Below are 20,266 nucleotides of genomic sequence, written 5' to 3'. Positions count from 1 at the left end.
TTGAAATATAGCACTTTTACCAACCCCAAATATAAATCACTTGTCTGCTGCTGATGTTGTTGTACTACTTGTTTACTATCACCCCCCGGTTCTTGGCTCTCCCTGTGTGGTGGCAGTACCAGGAAGGGGCCCGACTTATCTCTGGCATATGGGCTGCAGCTAATCTCAGAAACACAGTGGCTTCATTACTGTATGTTCAGATGCTGTAACAGTAGATTCTCAGAGCCCTTGGCCTTGCACTGAGCAGCCGTGGCGCCCCTAATGATAGCTTAATAGCTTTTTAATGTTGCAGTTTGCACCTTTTGTCTGGCTGTGTGCCTTGTCGCAAATCAGCAAAAGAATGTGTGTGAGGCCGAGAGTGTGACAGAGTGCGAGTGAGCGCGAGAGTGCTTCTGTTCACATATGCCGATGCCTATTTTAATTCCTGTGCGCGTTCTTGCCACAGCGTCCTCTGTGTCTTTATCACACATAGCCAGGCACCGCACAGCAAACACTTTGCTCACAAACACATCCACTCCGCTCCAGCAGTGAGGGGAACTTTATCTGTAGTCCTACCCTCGCCCTGAGGACACATACACACCACACCACACGTCTGCCATTTCACACAACCCTCCCACACAGAGGACTCTCACTCTGCTTCATTCTCTTAAAAAACACTCCTTCAGTCCTCCAGGGAGCTGTTGGCTCTCATGCCGTGTACTGATTGACACACAAGCAGTTCAATGCTTCTGTCATCGCAACATGTGAAAGTAGAGATATCTGCTGCAGCAACAGATTTCATTCCATCTCCGTTGCTCTGTCTACCATCCCTCGACACTGGGAGTGTGCAGGCCCTGTACACACATGCGTGGGTATTCCTTTAAACAAAGCTATTTCTATACACCCACTGTTTGTTTTAAATTAACTGCTCCCAAAGGGGGAAAAGTTCAATGCACATGCTGAGAATGTTCTTCTAATCTGCAAATCGGTGATGTAGACTTAATTGCCACCTATTGGCCCGGCATGCCTATTTCAGCATTTGTAATCGTCTTTGTTGTCTCTTGTGTACAGATATTTAAAAAAAAATAAAGGTTGTGTGGACAGAATTGTTTTTTTCAACAGAGGGGGGAAATTTTTGCTTAGATATATATAAGTATTAGTGTGTACAAGGTCTTGTACTTGTCTTGTACTGTATTCTTGTGTCCACATGTTAATATATCATTTTAACATGTGCATTACATACTGCACGTGTGACTGACTTTTTTGGACATGGATTAGAATTTACACATGTGAAAAAACAAAACATGGCACACATGATTACAACGCTGTTGCTTCCTCACATGTGAATTCTGCATTAAACCAATTTTTTATGTGTGATTTTCGATTTTCACAGACATTTTTACAAGTGATTAGCCTGTTATAATGTTAATTATACACTTCACATGGTTCTTTTCACATGTGGATTATAATCTACACATGTCACATTCACTCACTTGCAGTTAAGGTTGCCCTCAATGCAGGTTTCCGTGTTCGAACATGCACACTTTGGCCACGTTGCTGCTATTTGTCAGAGAATAGAAGGACACACTAGGAAATCTCTGCAGAGCTAATAGGCACATAAAAGCATTTATGGTGATGGAATGTGTTGGGGGTATTAAATATGCATCTGCTCCCGCCTCATTAAGGCTCTGTGGCACGAACATACATTCTTGCAAAGGTCTGTGATCAACAGCCATTTGCTAATACGGAGAGAATCAGGGTATCAATATTTAAAGAGGGGCAGTGGGCTGGATAGAGACATTGACACCCTCAGGGGAGCAATGACGGAGTGTTTGTGACAGGAGAGATGAGCACTAATAAAGAGAGGAGAGATGGGGAAAGAGGTAGTAAATGTATAGCACAGGGGCCAAAGCAGCGCATTTACATTATAATCACATAGGCATGAATTAGTGTGGAACGGCATTTGTGTCTCTCTTGGGTTAAACGTGTAAAAAAGATAGATGGCAAAGGTGGAAAGGAGAGGGGAGAGGGGCTGGGGGTGTACTGACTCAATTAAAGGCCAAAGTGATGAGGCTGGGAAGAGGAAAAGAGAAGGAAAGAAGATAAGGAAGGTGGCCTTAACTTGTTAAGCAATGACAAATGACTCTCTGTCTCTATGTCTGGTCACAGTGTACACACATGAGTACACACTCAAATTCGTGCCAGGCAACATACAGTAAGTGATCCTCTGTGATTCAGTTCCTTGTTTTACACGAGCGATTCAACACACAGGTAATTCCTTGCCTGGATTAGCTTCATATTTTCTTTTTTGATTCAAAGACAGATGATGGGAAATCTGCGGCTTATATTGTCCTGTTGGTTTGTAGCATTTAATGAGGGTTGCCAAACACTGTATGTGAGTGGAATGAAGTGGCAGCGATTTCTGATCCCCGCTCAAAGCATCTCGTAATCACTCAACACCAACCTACTCCAGGCTTTCTATTCGCCACATTTGATGTTCTCTATCTCACGTGTCCTGTGCTCACGCAAAGAGAAAACCTGTTCCAGTTTTTATCGTAGTGAATGTGGTGAATGCCAACCCTCTGATTTACTGCACAATGTGAAGCGAAATTCAGAGTCATCAAAGAAGCGAAGGGAAGGGAAGCACTGAAAGTGAGGTGGCCGGACATGGATTTGTCATGTGTGGTGAAGCAACAGTTCTGCCTGAGAATCTGTGGCGTTCCTGTGGACATAAATGCACAGGCAATGGTTTAAAAAGTAGTGCCTGGAAAAGCACTGGAGTTATTTTCAAACACAGACAGATATATACGTTCCAACAGTTAAATTTGTGTAAATAAGGTGAAATGAAAATCCTCCTGAGGTTGTATCAGCGGGCCCGTGTGAGGGAGATTTATCTCGAAGCGAGAGGGAACACAGGCAAACGCTCCAGGCCAATTCACGCTCCTCTGCTCATATATCCTCTTGTAAATATGTTTGGAAAAAAATGAAAAAGAATTCCTTCATGGACCGGTCTTAGATTGCTTTGTGGTTGAAAGCTGCATCTGGACTGGGATCCTGTTGGTCCTTTAGGATTTAATAATACAGTGTAATTACTGGCATGTGGGCAGGTGCAGGCAGTCAATATTGTCTTGAAATTTCATACGTGAAATTTTAAAATGCTATTATCATTAGACTGTGAGCATCCACCTGATGCTCCAGCTTCTGGCTGCTATGGGTAACGGAGGAAATTCAAGATTCCACTGTACAAGTTGAGGCTTGTCTGAATTTATTACTAAAGGTAATTTAATAAGGGTTACCTTTAGTTCTGACCTTTTAAATGTGGCTATATAAAAGTCGAATGATTCTAATGTATTATTTCTTTTGATCAAAAAAATCAAAGCCGAACAGATTTTAATGAGAAACAACAGAGGGAGTGGGCTGTATTTGTGAGTAATCCTGCAGGATTTACTCTTGCATTCCTCTATTTGGAAGGCTGCCGAGCAGTGAGCCTCCCGCCCCCGGATTGTTTTATTTGCTCGGAGCTGTAACCTTCCCCGAAAATTGTTTGCTTCAGGTGTGTCGATAGTGTTTTCAAATGGAAGATAATCAAATTTATATAACCTGATATTTGATAGTCATAGTGGTTACATAGTTTCAAAAATGTTCAATAACCAGCACATGGAGTTTGAGAAATGTTTCAATTTACTTAAACTGATTACTTTAATGGACGCCTCAACACATCGATCTCATGAGTAACAATCTTTTTCCTAACCGCCAGTTCTGTTCCTCAAGTTCTCACATGGTTTAGATTGATCTGAGCCGGACTGCCGTGAAAATCACTTTGTTCAAAATGATCAGAACAGTTTTCTACATCCTACACTCAGTTGTTGTTCCTGTTTGCGACCTTTGACATTAGACTTTGAAATAATTCAAACTAAGTCGGTAGATGCCTCGGGCAGAGAGCACAGGGTCATACAACATGGGACATTTGCTGTGATATTTATATTCAGGTTGTCTTCGAGTTACAGGCATCGGCCAGCTCCTGGTTAGCAGATAGGTATATATATATATATATATATATATATATATATATATATATATACTGACCAATATTTTAATGAGGCTTGTCATTTTTGTTATCTATTTCTTTTTTTAATCACTACTTAATGTGTTCTGTAAAGAGATAATCTAAGCTATACACTGAAGAAATGTGCTATGCTAACCATAAATTGAATTAAACATGCAAAGAGAACTAATTATGAAAAATAACAAACATTCTATGATTAAATCATGTGCCAACCTTCATTTAGAGGTAATTACTAAAAAGTACTTTTCACTATATGATTGATTGATCTTGCATTTTTTCGTGTAATGACTAAAGCAAAGACTATGAACATAATTCATATCTAAAACATATTCTATTCCGAATGAGACCTTCCGTAAGTTTTGGACATGTCTCCAAACTGAGAAGAACATTTAGTGCCTTGTTATCTAACCAAAACAAGTAGCAAATCAGCCCTCCAGACAAATTAGAATAAACAAAGCCCAAAGCAGAAAATGTGTTTTGTGTTTGATGTTTCTCTGAGGCTGAAACATACTTGGAGTTCTGATGCTTTCCAGACAATGTGACAGGTATCAGAAGAAGTTAGCTTGATGGCCATTACTCATCCTAGAATTATACTTGGTAAGCAGCTGACACTAATGTTAGCAGGAGTCCTTGTGGGGGCGGATATGGTTCGATGGTTAGGGACTGCAATGTGTTGTAGTTCATGGAGTGAGTGCATGTAAGCAGGTGACATTCACACTGCACAGACCAAAACAATGGGCACTGTGTACACCCACATCCTCATACATACAACTTAGAAGAGAAATAGAAGAGCTTAATTCCAAAATATGCACTTTGCATTGTGTGATTCATTAAAAAGTTGTCCTCATCTTTCTTTTCTTTTTCCAGCATTAGTTTTACATCCGTGGGTATTTTTATGAGGTGTGCGTGTGCATGTGTGCGTGTGTGTTTAGACAAGATCTCCACTTGTATGTTTGTGGGTGAGGATGTACTGGACAGGACATTGAGTCCTATACTATTCTTACACTCCAGCTTAAAACTAATTGCACTCGTCTCCAGCAATTAGGTGGTGACTCACGGTGGCTGTGAAGCGGAGGAAAAAAAAAACCACCCAACATTGATCCATGAGGTTTTCTACTCCATCATGTCCATTAACATCTATATAACTTAGCTGTAATTTCCTGCGTTGACTAATTTGAAATCTGAAAATTCCATGGCTACCACATCAGCTCTTCACAGCGGTATGTCCGTGCCACTCAAGCCAAATCTCTCTCAACCAATGTTTTTAATATTTATACTGAATATGTGTAATATTAGAGTCTCTAGTACTGCAAATCCCACCATGAATTTTACATTTTACAGCTGTTTTGCTCTTCCATGTGGCTGGGACTTCATGGTTTTCCAATGGCGCTGAAATATGTAAAATGCTAACTTGTTACCTTGCTCACAGTGCGGCTGAGCTTGTAGTTGGGGCTGACAAAGTGTAGAATAGAATCACAATAATTTAGAAAAATTGAAATATATAGAGTTGGGCCGGAAAGGTGATTATCCAATGCCCACAGGTAAAACATTCTTTAGTAGACAAAAAAATAGCAACGTTGCCTGATTTTCATCCATCCAACTAGCTTTGGATTGGCTGGCTTTTCATAGTGTGTCACGACTAAATCAGTGTGCACATACGCTCACCTTGGACTGACTAATTTGTCCTTTACACCGCTAATCCAATGAAATATCATCTATAAAAGCTTCTCTGTATATCTGTGAAAAGTAAGATCATCGCAGTATTCCGTGAAATATGAAGAACGGTAAACACACCTACACACATTGGTCCAAACATAGACTACAGTATATATAGCATGATCATCATTATTGCGTGATGTTAGACAGTCACCTCCATCTGCTGTCCCAGTTCAAAGATAAAATAGAAGAAGAAGTCAGTAAGAAACACATAAAATGGACAGTTGAATAATATCTACTCCCCAACCTTTCTCACGCTTCTCTCCCTGCATCTCCATGTGTCCCCCGCAGGACAGCGCCACTATGCAGTTCTGCGCCAACAAGCTGGACAAGAAGGACTTCTTTGGCAAGTCGGACCCTTTCATGGTCTTCTACAGAAGCAACGAGGATGGAACGTAAGTCGTTGGTGTGGTTGTGTTTCATCATTCTAGTGAAGCTGCAAGTGCTAGTGCTGCCAGTGGACCCCTGACATATTCATACTCCTTAGAGATGTAGTCCTGGCACAGTAAAGTATCCGCTGTCAAAAGAAAATTTAGTAAATTTTGTGTTATCAAAGCTTCCATGGTGCAAAGACACTATCAGACGTGAGGTTACATTCCTTAAAGCCGGGTAAATTAGCTCCTATGAGAGTCTGGAAAATAATTTTTTTGCGACATGGGAAGATTTTGTTTTAAAGTACAAAATCATAAAGGTCACAGGAACATAATAAAAAAAGATCAAATGGAAATCATCTGGTGGAAAAGGGAGCGGCAAAAAAAAACAGAGGGAGCATTAGAGGAGATACAGTATAGTTGAGAGGGATGAAAGTACAGTATGCGAGAAGAGCCGCAGTGGTTACTGAGGCGTGTGCGACTTAAGAGGCTGCACACAGAGGCAAGTATCGTGTTCATAACAAAACCACGGCTCCCCTGACTCTGTCTTACATAAATGACTGCAGGAGAGCAAATAAGAAAGAGAGGCAATTACTGTAGAAAGCATAAAAGCAGAGCGTGAAAGCAACAAAAAAAAAAAACAATCTGCATTTTCTATCAATAAGAAAAACACTGTCAGTTTCTGAGGCAATTCACGGAGGGAGGCATAACACTCCCCCATCTCCTCGCGCTTTCCCAGAGTGCTCTTCAGCCTCCCGAGGGGCTGTGCAGTTGTCGCAGCGTCAGCCCTATCTAGCCGGAGATGCTTCAGCAAGTGCTTCATTAACCGTCTTCAAGCTTTTCTCAGTATTTTTTTTTTTCATACATAACAGGGTGGCAAATGGATCCCCAAACATGTGCTAGAAGTATCCCTTGTTGGTGCCAGAGGGGGGTACAAATTAGAGGCCTGTGTGACCAACAGAATCACAGGGCTTTTAAAAGGCTTGAGGCACGAGTAATCCGGGGCTTTGGGTAGAAAAAAAAAGTGATACGCATTGTTGCTTTTCGAGAGGATATTTTGAGGGGGCATTTGATAGAAATTAATGTGGCTCGGCTCTGTGCAACATTCCAGATATCAGAGAAAAATCCATTTGCATATCATCGTCACACTTGTGGTCAAGGGAAAAGGATTTCGAAGCCAGACTGAAATATTAAATTATTCTCTGTGGTCTAAAACACAATATATCTGGGAGCCAGGCCAAGCGGTAAACAAAGCCAGGTACAACCCTATTTGAAGTGTCTCTCCTGGGACTGCAGGGTTTGACATTGTCTTTCCTGTTGCCTCTGTTTCTCTCCATTTGCATGCTCCTCCCCTCGTTCCATATTTATGTCTCTCCCGGGCCTGTATAATATAACATACCTTGTCCTAACTTCCCCGCTCCTCCTCCTCTAGGTTTACTATCTGCCACAAAACAGAGGTGGTGAAGAACACATTAAATCCGGTGTGGCAGCCCTTCACTATCCCAGTGAGGGCACTCTGCAATGGAGACTACGACAGGTACGATGCACCCTCCCCCTACTTGACTGTATTTTCCTTCCTTCCACGGCTGCTGTTTATCCGTTTAACTTCCTCAGTTGGCTCCATGTATCACCTCTATCACTCACTTAGAAATACTTGCACACACACCCTGAACAGAGTTAGTCAATAATGCTGGCCCCATTGACATCATCTGCCTTCATTGATTTCTCCCAATCTATCGACTGCCCTCGTGGCCCCTAATCAGAATCTCTCTCAATGAAAAACTACACACTGGTGACAGCCATTACTACGCCCTCAGTGTCGATGACTTTAACCAGCGGAAATCGATACCAGCTTAACCTGGTGCTGTGTCAAGCCTCAGATTCTCTCCATTGTCGCATTATTTCTGGTGCTGTGGTCCGAGGGCATCCCTTAGTATTGATCTTTACTTGAATAGCATGGGTACAGGTATAGCCTCTCTAATCTCCAGTAATCTTCTCCTGGTGTTTCTGTTATCAACGGTGTTCTCCTCAAATGTAATCTCTGAGGGATAAAATTGTTCTATTATCACACGTAGTTACATTTCGTTGAGTCCAATCATACATTAAGAGTTTGGAGGGTAGTTTACTTTTTGCCCTTACCTAAATCAAAAACACCAGCACAAAAATTTACCGAACTGATCAAAATGTGCGCTTATTTGCTCCAAAGTAAGCTGGAAGCTAACTTGATCACTACTTACTTGACCGAGCGTGACCTTCATGGCCATGGAGATTTTGTACTACATTATTTTGTGGGAATACAGGTTGTTAGAAGCCCTCTTCATGGCTCGCATATCCACTTTGTGGTGGTCAGTCCTGGATGCTAGGGGGTCAGCCCTAAGGTCCCACAGCCCTATGTTCCCACATTTCTAAGAATTTTTTTTCACTGAAAATTAGGCCCTATGTTGCCACATTTCTAGGACATTTTCAAAATTAGGTCTTGTGTTCCTACATTTCCCTTCAATTTAATGGTTAGGGTTAGGGGTTAAAGAAACCCTAACCCTAAGGAAATGTGGGAACATTGGGCCTCATTCACCAATATCTTATTAAGAATCTTCTTAGATTCCTGCGTAAGTTGTTCTTAAGATCCTGGATCCTGGATAAGAAAAAAATCATGAATGCCACAATCTTCGTAAAATCTTCGTAAGTGAGACTTAAGAACAAATCTGTTCGTAAGAACGGTTTATGAATGAGGCCCATTGTGACTAATTTTTTTTTTTTTTTTTTTTAATATGTGGGAACATAGGCATACTCCTGATGCTAGCATACTATATCACAGCACTAACGTTAGCCGACTGTCCGGCTCCTTGTTCGTTTTGGGGCATTTTTACATTCCAGCTACCAAAGCGACATTTATTAATTGGGGTAGAGATACTTTGTTAGTTTTCATCCTAGAATGCTTTTCTCTTTTAACGTTAAAGTAAAAAATATACTGCACATTTGAAAATAGGAACAATGCAGCATAAATCTCTGTCTTTACTGTTCAAGCTAAGCACTTAAACAAGGTTAACGAAGTGTGAGTTTGATCAATCTCTCTTACTTCTAATATTACAACCATCAAGCCCTTCAAATTTAGCCTAGCTCACATGTCTCCCACATGGATTATCAATCTGTTAGCCTGCCAACTTTTTGACTCACCTGTATCTTTAGCCTCACTCTTTTGCATTACGCAGTGTTGGGGAAGTTACTTTTAAGAAGTAGTGTTTGCTCGTTACTTGTTACTTCTTAAAACCCTCTATGGAAAGTAACTTTTTACGTTACTCATTACTTTTATGTTACTTTTATGGTGCTCGACTTTGGGCAGAACCCCATCTCATTTCCTAAATGTGTAAAGGTCTACATACATTTCCGAGTGAAAACTCGTACTGTAATGCGCAATGCAACAGCTGTGTACAGAAACTAAAGGGTGACATGGCTTAGTGAGTGGTCAGCTGATAAATGCTTGTAGTGAAAAACATTATACTAAGCAAATTGACTTGAGGGAATAAGTTATCAAAATGCACTCTATGAATGTGGAATTCAAGAATACCTTGAATATTCTTACTGTATTTTGTTTTTCTTCATTATCACTTTTTTATTCTTTATTTTGGCCCCAGGAAACACTGATGAGGCGACACTGCTGACTAAACATCTAAAATAATGATGGGTTGCTCTTCCCAGTTGGCTCATAATTAATGCAGACATGTAATGTCAGAGGGGACATGAATTCATTTCTCTCCCAGCTTATCTGCCTGCCTCTAATTTAAAAGACAGTGCTGGGAAGAAAACAAGCTAAATCATGAAGGAGCTGTGAGGGAAGATGAAACAGGAGTGACAGACAGATAACTTTCGCGGGGGGAAATATTTCATGTGTCATTCTCTATCTTTATTCTGCCACTCCCTCTTTTCTCATCTCTCTCTCAAAGGTGTTTCCACTATCTTGTTGTGCTGAGTTAAACTCTAATTACTGAGAATGCTGGGAACTTGGTGTGTGCTCAGAAAACTGTGATAAATCCTAGGAGCAGGAAAGGCAAGACTGATGGGGTTGCTTCTAGAAGCGTTTGATATATTAGGTGATATTGTGTGAGCCAGCCAATCGCACATGACCAAGAAGGGGTCACTACCCTGTCAGAGCCAATCATACACAGGGGACTGAGCTGGGCATCACTTCCTAAAATGCTCTTGTGCCATGCAAACATGCACAGACAGACACATGCACGCGCACACACACAAGAGCGCCCACACTTTGAATATAATAAAATGTGACAAGCCACAAGCTGTAACTGCCTGAAATGCTGCAAGTCTTGAAATATCACCAAGACAGTGCTATAAACAGGTTACATACTTGTGCGTGGGTGGGATAGAAACTTTTTGTGTCATTGCTTGCTTGTTGTTGTGTCCATATTTCTATCAGAGGGAAGTGGGAAGGTCTGTCTGTCTGTCTGTCTGTCTGTCTTTTTAATTATATAGTTCTTAAGAGCCAGTAATAACATATTTTTTCCAACCTCTGCAACGGTACGTTATCATGTAGGCTGTATTCATGCAACAAACACTATTCTTAAAGGCTGTCAAGGTTTTTGACCTGTGTAATTACTGTTTATATTCATCGGCTAAATGAAAGCTTCCAGGGATTTGAAAGGTGCTGACGTGGTGTCCGTACCCTCAAGAGCCAGTGAATAAAAAAACAACTAAATCAATTAAGAACCATTTTTTATTAGACAATGTATATAGAGGTCTAAAAGAAATAGGGATGTAATGCTTCAGCTGTTAGAGGTCAATCTATCAAACAAAATAACTGAACCACATTGCCCTGATTAGACCCTATAGGGGCAAAGCAGCACATGAGTGTCATCGCTAGTTTCCAAATGACAGCTGTTATTTTCACGCCCAGCGCCCACGTTGCATAAGTAGGAATTGTACTTGTGCCCCTTGTGTGCTGACATGTATGTATGTCTGAAAAATGGGGTGTGGTCAGGCACATTGATGGCAGAACAAAAAATGACTGTGCCTGAAAAAATGTTGTCTAAGGTCAATGGTACTGTATTTTTCCTGATAACTAACTACATGGAAACGTTCGTCTTCATGTGTGGGTTCGCAGTGAGGGTTCTTTTGTTTCCATGCACGCATTAACCTGACTGAATCAAACACTAGCCTCTTTGACACTGCCGTTTGCATGCGGGGATCCTGCGCCAATTCTCCGCACCCTCCCCTGTGTGAAAGTTTCAGATGCGTAGAGGGGGGAAATTTCGCTCCGGCACTGATCCGCCTCTTGAGGTAGTATCAGGGCCGCATTATTGGTGAGCCGTCCCAGTGTGAACGGATAATCCGGAGGCGCGGAGCGGGGGCGTGTCAGTTGTGCAGTCTGATAACTGCACAGGTCCTTCACTCAACTAAATACAGAGAAATGTCCCACAAAGCAAAGTTACAGGACCGAACAAAAGTAACGTAGTAACTGTAACTGTCTTTGGCAACTTATACGAGGAAAACAAATACCACAGCTGTATGTGGAGAAGCGTCCTTCCTCCTGTCTGTCCTACCGACTCTTCCTCACATTTCTGCTCAAAAAACAGCGTCTGTCACCATCAAAAAACTTTCACTCACCGAGTGTTTGTGATGAAAATAAATCACCGCGACCGTCAGCCCTACGGACTGAGACTTCAGGGAACTTTCCCCCAGAAAACAGCCTCCGTCCCCGCGAGTGACAGAGTCAGACAGCTTCCTGTTTACTGATGGTGATTATGTATAATTATGTAATTTAGCGCGAAAAACTTAACTCCGTCACTTTCCAGGATGTTTGTTGGGTCAGGATCTCAATCACAACACATTAAAACAGCATCCATATGATTATAAACTGTCTGTGGGTTTAGATAGACAAGGGGAACACCTGGGGAAACACCGACGTCATCAACATGACGTGTACTGTCACGCCTCTTTAGGAGCCGAAGCTCCGGCTTTCTGTGTGAATTACACACGTGAAGGCGGAGATGCTTTGCTCTGTGTGAATCACCATCGGCGGAGAATTGGCGAACGACTGCTCCGGAGATAATGCGGAGATGCTGTGTAAAAAAGGCTATTGTGGCACATTTAAAGTGAAACTCAAGCCAAAATGCACCCTGGGTTTTTTTTTGTGAATGTACCCGAGTCAAACCTTATGTAAAAGCATAATTACGACAAAAGAGGCACTTTTAAGATTTACTGTATTTCCGTTTTTGGGTCAAAGTCATTTTCAATGGGAGTGCTTGGGGCAAATTAGTGATAGCATCAAAATCACTATTTTTAAAACACTAAGAAGGCTCGAACATGAAACTTTGCCCGTAGTATCACCAGGGTCTCTACACATGAACACTTGCATTGAGAACATTGGGCCTCATTCACCAATATCTTCTTAAGAATCTTCTTAGATTCTTTCTTAAGTTGTTCTTAAGAGGTTCCTTAAGAAAACCCTACGTCAGATTCACCAACGCGTTCTTAAGCCTCAGAATTGTTCGCAGCTGTGTTCTTACATTGATGAAAGCCGCAGGAGCAATATATATGCCATTGTTTTGCGGGCCTTGGATGGTGAAATGCCACGTATAAATATGGTGGGGGGGGGGGGTTACTAATTGATGGCATGTTTCCAATTTACTTGATTTATCTTAAATCATTGGCACATTTAATTTATTTTAGAATTTAAATTATTTGCAAATTACCAAAAATATGAAATGAATAAATAAATGAATAAATATGTAAGAATTATCACTGTAATATTGCATTTTATTGAACTACACAAGAGAAGAAAACACAACCATGCCAACATTTCGGCACTGAAATGTGCGTAAGAGTACTCCTGAGTGTTCGTAGGATTTGTTCTTCGTTCGTTTCGTTCGTTCGTTTTCTTCCGCTTTATCCATGTGGGTTGCGGGTGATGTTACCGCTTTTATACCACCTTATTCAAGGTGGAGCGGGGGTTACTGGGGCCAAATCCAGTGACTCTATGGGCGAAGGCCAGGGTACTCCCTGGATGAGTCGCCAGCTCATCGCAGGGCCCTTACTGATGGCAGTGGCTGCCATGAAGGTGCCAACTGCACATCAGGAGCTGTTGTTGTTGGGGTTCAGCATCTTGCTCAAGGATGCTTCGGCATGTAGCTCAGTCAGGATTTGTTCTTGCCTAAGAAAAAATCCTAGATAAGAAAAAATTCATGAATGCCACAATCTTCGTAAGTGGGACTTAAAGGAGAACTTCGGTCGATTTAAACATGCAGCTTCATTGCTCAAGCTACCCTTGACTTGCCAGTACCGAAGACGCGAACAAATTTGGTCCAGCCATTACAGAGCTCCGTGAACGGAGACTTAGCATTGAACGCTAACAGCATGGGGTCAGAACTTTACACTGTGTTTTAAGCGTCTTAACATGCTCCACATCTCACACCAAAAGTTATGCAACATCAGCAGACACCTTAGCACACAGCACTGTAGCGTGTATGACTCAAAATGAATAAAAAAGTAGTTGAAACAATGTTCTCAATGTCCATTGAAAATGACTTCGACCTGAAAAACGAAAATCTTAAAAGTTTCTCTTTCGTCGAAATTATGCTTTTACACAAAGGTTTGACTAATATACATACACAAAAAAAGCCTAAGTTGCATTTTGGCATGAGTTTCACTTTTAAACCTATAATCCGTGGTTGTAAACTTGACAGGGCAGAGTAAACTCTCAAGAAGAAACAGATTTAAGGTTTTTAAAAAATATATCTTTTAAACACATTTCTGATGGAGCTCTGGATTTATCAGGAGGATGACTGCTATACGTGTACGAATCTGAGCTGTGTCTGTGAACAGATGTGTAGAAGAACGTGTGTGGACACCTCCCTCGTGCTCCAGCCTACACACCTCCGTCCTCCCCACTAACTCTCTGAGCCTGTCTACCTGAGCTCCACTCTGTACCCCAGCGGGAAGAGCCACAGCATAGCCAGCAACCCATCTGTCCAACGTTCACCTGAGTTTGACCTCAAGTAACCCCTCTGCTCATGGAGCCTACCTGCACTCAGCCCCTGGCAGATATTCCATCTGCACCGTTTCACAATACATTTCTTTAAACCTTTCCCCGTCTGGGTGTCCACCTTTGGGTCATGCAAAACTATTACCAATCGTCACATATCGTTTCTGCTGCTGGGCGATTGACGCTGTTAGCATAGTTAATATTTTCCTCATCAAACACTAATTCACCCATCCATTATTAATCAGGATGAGCATTTTCATGACCCTTATGATCCACAGATTGAGATCCGTGCATCACTATTACGCACACAGGGACATGTATCAGCAATCCTCCTACTCAGTTAAATACCAGTGCAGTTTGCTCTTTCAAACACAGTTGCAGATGCAGATATCTCATACAAGAAAACATTGCTGTGTTTACTGCTATCATATCTGGGTGGAGAGGCAGTGACTGGGGCTCCAACTGCATGTTATCTGTGTTGGCACTTACTCCACTCTGTCTCACTCCAAGTCCAGCACATGTTTGAGACAGGCACCGAAGCACCTCTATCTGTTGAGAGTACTAGCCCACGCAAGTGTGTCAGTGGATGACCTACTGTGGATTTACTTTGCTCTAATTTGATCAGTGCTTTAGTTCAGACATTTTCCTCTCATTAGATGCACCAAAGGGCAAAGGGAAGAGTTGGATGGAGTTCAGAAAAAGGGTAATCTGCTTTCCCACCCCTCCAAAGGAACAAAAGAAGGAAGATGCAATCACTTTCTCTCTCAAACAAGGCAAATAAGCACTGGTGCAAAGGCACCAGAAAAATAGTGCTGTACTGTGTTTCAAAGAGCCATTGGATTAGAGACGTGAGATCCACTTTAAATAATATGTTTTTTTGTCTGAAGTCAGAAGATGTAAATAACAAACTTGCATTCCAGTTCCACGGTCTCGCTCAGTGACTGTCTCTGTGAGATGTGCATTGAAATGACTGTAAAGATCTCACTGACAGCTGCATTTCCGCACATTTGCCCCACCTAGTCACATCTTTGAAAACAGACATGAAAATCTCACTCGGAATTAGCTGTATGTCCTCTTTTAATTAAGAGCTGAAGTGTAGTTACAGCCTCAGCCACATCTTCATTTACATGCTTTAACAGAAAAGCAGTGTGGGCCAGAATAATGAAGACAAAAAAGCACTACTGGGGCGCCGTTTAGCTCAGTTGGTAGAGCGTGCGCCCCATGTGCTGAGGCTCTGCAGCGGCCCGGGTCCCTTTGCTGCGTGTCACTCCCCCTCTCTCTCCCCTTGTTTCCTGTCATATCTTCAGCTGTACTTTCAATAAAGCCATAAAAAGGCCAAAAAAATACTTAAAAAAAAAAAAAAAAGCACTACTATTGGATTTGTACCGATGGTTGCCAAATACATTTTTGTGTGTGTTTTTATCTGTGACAGGACAAAAAGTGCATCCGTAATGACCACTATTACAAAAACTTTTTGCCATAGAGGAAAATTTTAATGTTAAATTATTATTATTATTATTATTTTTCTGCTAAAAAAAAAAAGCACCAGCTAAATAAATGTGCAGCCACACTGAAAAAGGCTAAACTGGACCGATTCTGCACAAAATATGTGTTGCTTGTTATTGCCAGGAAAACAACACTTGGAAATCCTAGATCTGAATCATCGCCAAAGGCTATCTGTCGACAATATTTTAGTCAGATCTGTTGGTAACCTTTTAAAATATCTCGCAAACACACAGACAAGGTTAAAAACATCGCCACCTTCCGACTTTGCTGGCTGGCTTGCAGGGTGGCACAGTGATTAGACTCACTGTCCTTCAAGCACCATGATCCAGTTGAGTCTCTGTTGACAGCAAGCAAGTATCCTTGAGCAAAAGCATCTCTCCATACATACACCCTCTCTGCTCTGAAAGCAACAGATTACATTTTGGCAAGGAAGAGAGAGTAGTTGGAAGGGAAACGAAGTGGTTTGCTGGGAAGGGAGGACAGGAGGAGAAATGAAAGAGAGGAAAATAACAGATAACAGGCAGCAAAGGCACGTATACTTGAAGTACAACAGAAGGAGAAACAGAAATCCTGAACGTTAAAGAACCAGTTCCAGCTGAGTAAGTCAAGAAGAAGAGGATAACGAAGTGCAAAGACAGAGGGAGGGAATTCAAGTTGTTATGTATTCTGCTCAGGAACTGACAAGTGAGGACGTTTTAATTCCCTCCATCTTTCATTCACACCCGCTGTATCCTGTGCTTTCTCTGTGTAGGTGGTAACTAAAAAAGAGAGGTTTATTTTTATGGTGGCACTTCATTAAAAACACCAAAATAATCAATTCCTTCTCATTACTATGCTCACCCAGGTGACTCAAGCGTTGTCTATTTTCATCCCCGGCAAGAGATCACAGACAGATCCGTGTAATTGGAGTTGAAGAATTGTTCAGTGTCAAACGCGATCTCCCTTTCTTTTTTTTTCCTCTCAATTATATGCGCCTCCATTACAGAAGATGAGTCATGTTCATTAAAGACGCCTTAGAATAGTAGCCCAAGATGTCTGTGGAAGATTAGTTTTGGAGTGTATATTGTTCTCAGGGTTCAAGGGGCTACTCAAGGATCTGAACACGGCGAGTCCTTTGATGCAGCCGTAAGTTATGATTTAAAATAAAATGATGTAAAATGGTGAGGGCTTTGAGCCGGCCTGATGCTTTGTTGGAGAAGCATGCATTTATGTATGAACTAGTCTATTGGAAGGGACGTCCTCCCTCTCTTTCTGTATCCATCTTGCATCCATCTCTTTTTCCACGCGGGAAGAGAAGCATCATGTTTCTACCACCTAGGTGACGAGCACATTTTCGCTCACTCACAGCCTTGAACGTAACCTCAAAAGAACAACCTGTCACCACAGAACGACACGGGCCAGGTGGCAGGGAGGAAGTTGGGCTTATTTCAGGGATCTTTCAATTCCACAGTGACAGGAAAGAGTCTCTGATGTGCCGCTTGCTTCTGTTTTTCTTTGGATCTGGGATGGTGTCAGTACTTGTGTAAGACGAAGAGGGGAGAGAGGGGAGACATTGGGGGAAGATCAATGTGACTCGGGCATGAAAGAGCCAAAAATAAGTTTTTATTTTCCCCCCCACCCCTTCTTCACTCTACAGGGACATTGTTTCTGCTGCATTTGTGTAGAATGAGTGTCTTTTTTTTCCTGATGTTCTTTGAGTGTCGGCGCTGCAGTTTGCAAGTTACAATTTTTTAGAAGAATGTTTCATAAAAGTTCACTTAGTTGCTCTAAAGCTGGCAAGTATCCCGGTTTTAGAACAAAGCGACATCAATTTTAATTGAATTTTGGGGTTCCCTCAGTACAATTTGCCTTTAAAACACTTTTGAATAAAAATGATAATACAGTATTTCTTTAAAAGCTATGTTTTTGATGATTACTGCTGGGATTCTGATTAAGATCCACTCAACCCACGGAATCATTTAGCCATTAGCACACCAAACTGAAAAACAGACTCTTTTAGGAACAGACATCCTCAGTGTCTCTTTTCCTCAGGCACTCAGTGGTGATAATGAGCCTTTATTTATTTTGGCACAAAAAAAAATCTCTGAGGCTCGAATGGTTGGCATGACACAGGAGTGCACACATTCGGCTGCTTTTTCCTGTCCATCACAAAAGCCTTCGTGGCGGCAATGAAGTTGTGTAGTGAGTCAACGAATGTAGGAGAACTTTTAAAGGTGCCCTGGAAAGTTTCTCGACCACCAGTTCTGTACAAGTGGAAACCCCTGTCTTGTTTGTACGCACACGTGCATTTACACCAGCAGGCAAATCTACATCGTGCAGCCGGTTTCACACGACTGTGCTGATAGATAGTTGGTGGCTATAATGTGCCAACAGACGGAGCAATGTGCCAACAACGGTAGTGAGGTAGAAGACTGCCAGTGAGTTAACAATAAACCTTTTTTTAGACGACTTTTATAAAAGAGACGTCTGTAAAACTGTTTACAGGACACCTCAAACTGCAAAAATGTTCAATTATGCCTCTTTCTATTATGAATTCTTGATCCATCGTGGATTTATATTTGTAAGCCTTCCTCAAGGCTGGAAAGCGACTGACAAATATGTGACATCACAATGCAAAATCTATGGACTAAGTGGGCCAGGGAGAAACACGACTGCACATATTCAGTGGGCTGCATAAGCATGAAGTTTTTTGGCATATGTCTCAGGCGAGAATAAATAGACAGTAGGCACCATCTTTGCCCACTGTGTCCAGTTCTATCATTAAATCTATGTTGATCTATGTTGGGTTTGCTAAATGTTTTTCAGACCACAAGCGTACACACAGTGGGGTATGGTGGATGCAAACATAACTTTTGTTTGTTTACAAGAAAACTCCAGATGGCTCTTTTGAATGCTTTGCCTCAGAGATCATTTTGAAGCCGAAGAAGACAGACACTGGCGAGCTGTTAGAGGACTGCTCTCTCTTAGCCGAGGACCGAGTAGACGGAAGAGAGCTTGGCAGCGTGTTGCAGTTAACAATCTCTCATCTAGTGCAATATACATCAGTTTGTGCAGTGACTTGACTGTGTGAACGATCTCAAATATCACCCAAGCTTCGCCCCTCTGTCTCAGCTTGCTGAGATGGGAGATATATTTTCTCTCGATCCTGTATGAATATTGAAGTGATACCACTGACATAGGCTCTCTTTGCAAACAACTGTCATGTTCATATTTAAACCTGCAGTCCATTTAAATATGGAGTAACAGATGTTACATTCAAGCCCTTGCTGACCCTTGTGGAAAATTTCTATACTTTACCTTGAATAGAAAACTAAAAAAGGATAGTACTTTTATATTTTGTGTTTAAAGCCCCTGTACGGAGTTTTTAACTGGATATAGAAAAGTCTCTGGTTTCTGCTGATGTGTCTCTGTTACCTACAACAGCAAATGAGCCCATCAGCGTGAAGATACGCTTTTTCTAAGTAGTATAATTCTATACCTCTGAAAGGCCTTGGTCGGGTCGGACCACTGACGAAACGATTTACGGCAGTCAGACCGGAACTGACGACATTCAGGATACGGCATAGCTGTTTTGTTGCTACGCTAGCCAGTGCTAACCGAGCTAAAACTTTTGTCATGGCTGATAATGAGACAAAGAAAAGAAAAAGAATTCGAACCGAAGACCAACGAAAGGCCAAGAGGGAATCCGATCGAGCTAGGGCTAAAACACGGATAAACATTGGCGATTCCTTCCAGAGATGGAGAGAGTTGCGGGGCTTGAAGGGAGGGTCGGATCCAGAATTTGCCCGATTCCTCCTAGACAGGTTTGTACATTTTATTTCATTTATGAAATGTAATGCGGGACGTAGTTTACAGCAATACATGAATTTATGTTGTTACAACAAAGCTGGCTAACGTTACCACTAGATTAGCTCTAGATACTACACTCGTGAAAACGACAACAAACGTCTTAGATCACGCATCCATTTCAGCTGTGTGTATCAGCCCAGCCGACCTGCAACGATGCATCGGTAATATCCTCTGTCATTATAAATGATTCAGTTTCTTACTTAGAACAAAACATCCATCACAATCACTGTGACTTTGCTGTAACGCTAGCTCTGTAGCACCGTGGGTAATATATATAGCTGGGAAATTGCAGTGCAACAGCAGCATTACTTTGTTTCACCGGCGGCATATTATATTAAGTAGAAATACAAATAGACACATTACCTCGTCCATATGCACGCTGCAGGTAGCTGCTAAAAAAAATAATAATTAAAAAAAAAGTTTTCAAAGCAAGTCCCGTCGTCTTTCTGACGTTTCCAAAACAAATCTACACGCGCCGGTCAGACAAACGTCTTCACGACAGTGGGCGCCAGAGCTCATGGGAAATGCAGTCTCCATTCCGGCAAAACACTACCGCTTTTGTCCAGCGGGGCCGCCAAAATCAACACTAAATGAAAAGTCTGTACTGGGGCTTTAATTTTAAGTATATCTAAAATGTAATTTGAAAAAGTATACTTTGTTATAAGTATATTGTAAATTGAACACACATATACTTTTAAAAGGTATACTAAATTGCAAATACTTGTCGGTATGCTTTCTTGAGGTGCACTATAATTTTACTTAAGTAAAGCCTTGTTTCCCGTGACA

The 20,266-nt window shown here is 41.7% G+C and overlaps 1 protein-coding gene across 4 annotated transcripts in view; it reads left to right on the top strand.

The window, feature by feature from the left end:
- cpne5b (copine Vb) overlaps nucleotides 1–20,266 on the top strand; it is a 131,856-nt gene that overhangs the window by 87,098 nt on the left and 24,492 nt on the right. For all 4 annotated transcript variants that reach the window (XM_030420713.1, XM_030420712.1, XM_030420711.1 and 1 more), the window contains 2 exons: nucleotides 6,053–6,156; nucleotides 7,565–7,669. In XM_030420713.1, coding sequence (XP_030276573.1) covers nucleotides 6,053–6,156; nucleotides 7,565–7,669 — 209 coding nt within the window. The remainder of the gene's footprint in view (nucleotides 1–6,052; nucleotides 6,157–7,564; nucleotides 7,670–20,266) is intronic.

The sequence above is a fragment of the Sparus aurata genome, chromosome 6 (assembly GCF_900880675.1).
Source record: "Sparus aurata chromosome 6, fSpaAur1.1, whole genome shotgun sequence".
Lineage (NCBI taxonomy): Eukaryota > Metazoa > Chordata > Actinopteri > Spariformes > Sparidae > Sparus > Sparus aurata.
The sequence above is the reverse complement of the archived record's forward strand: the minus strand, read 5'-3'. Positions and strand labels throughout refer to the sequence as shown.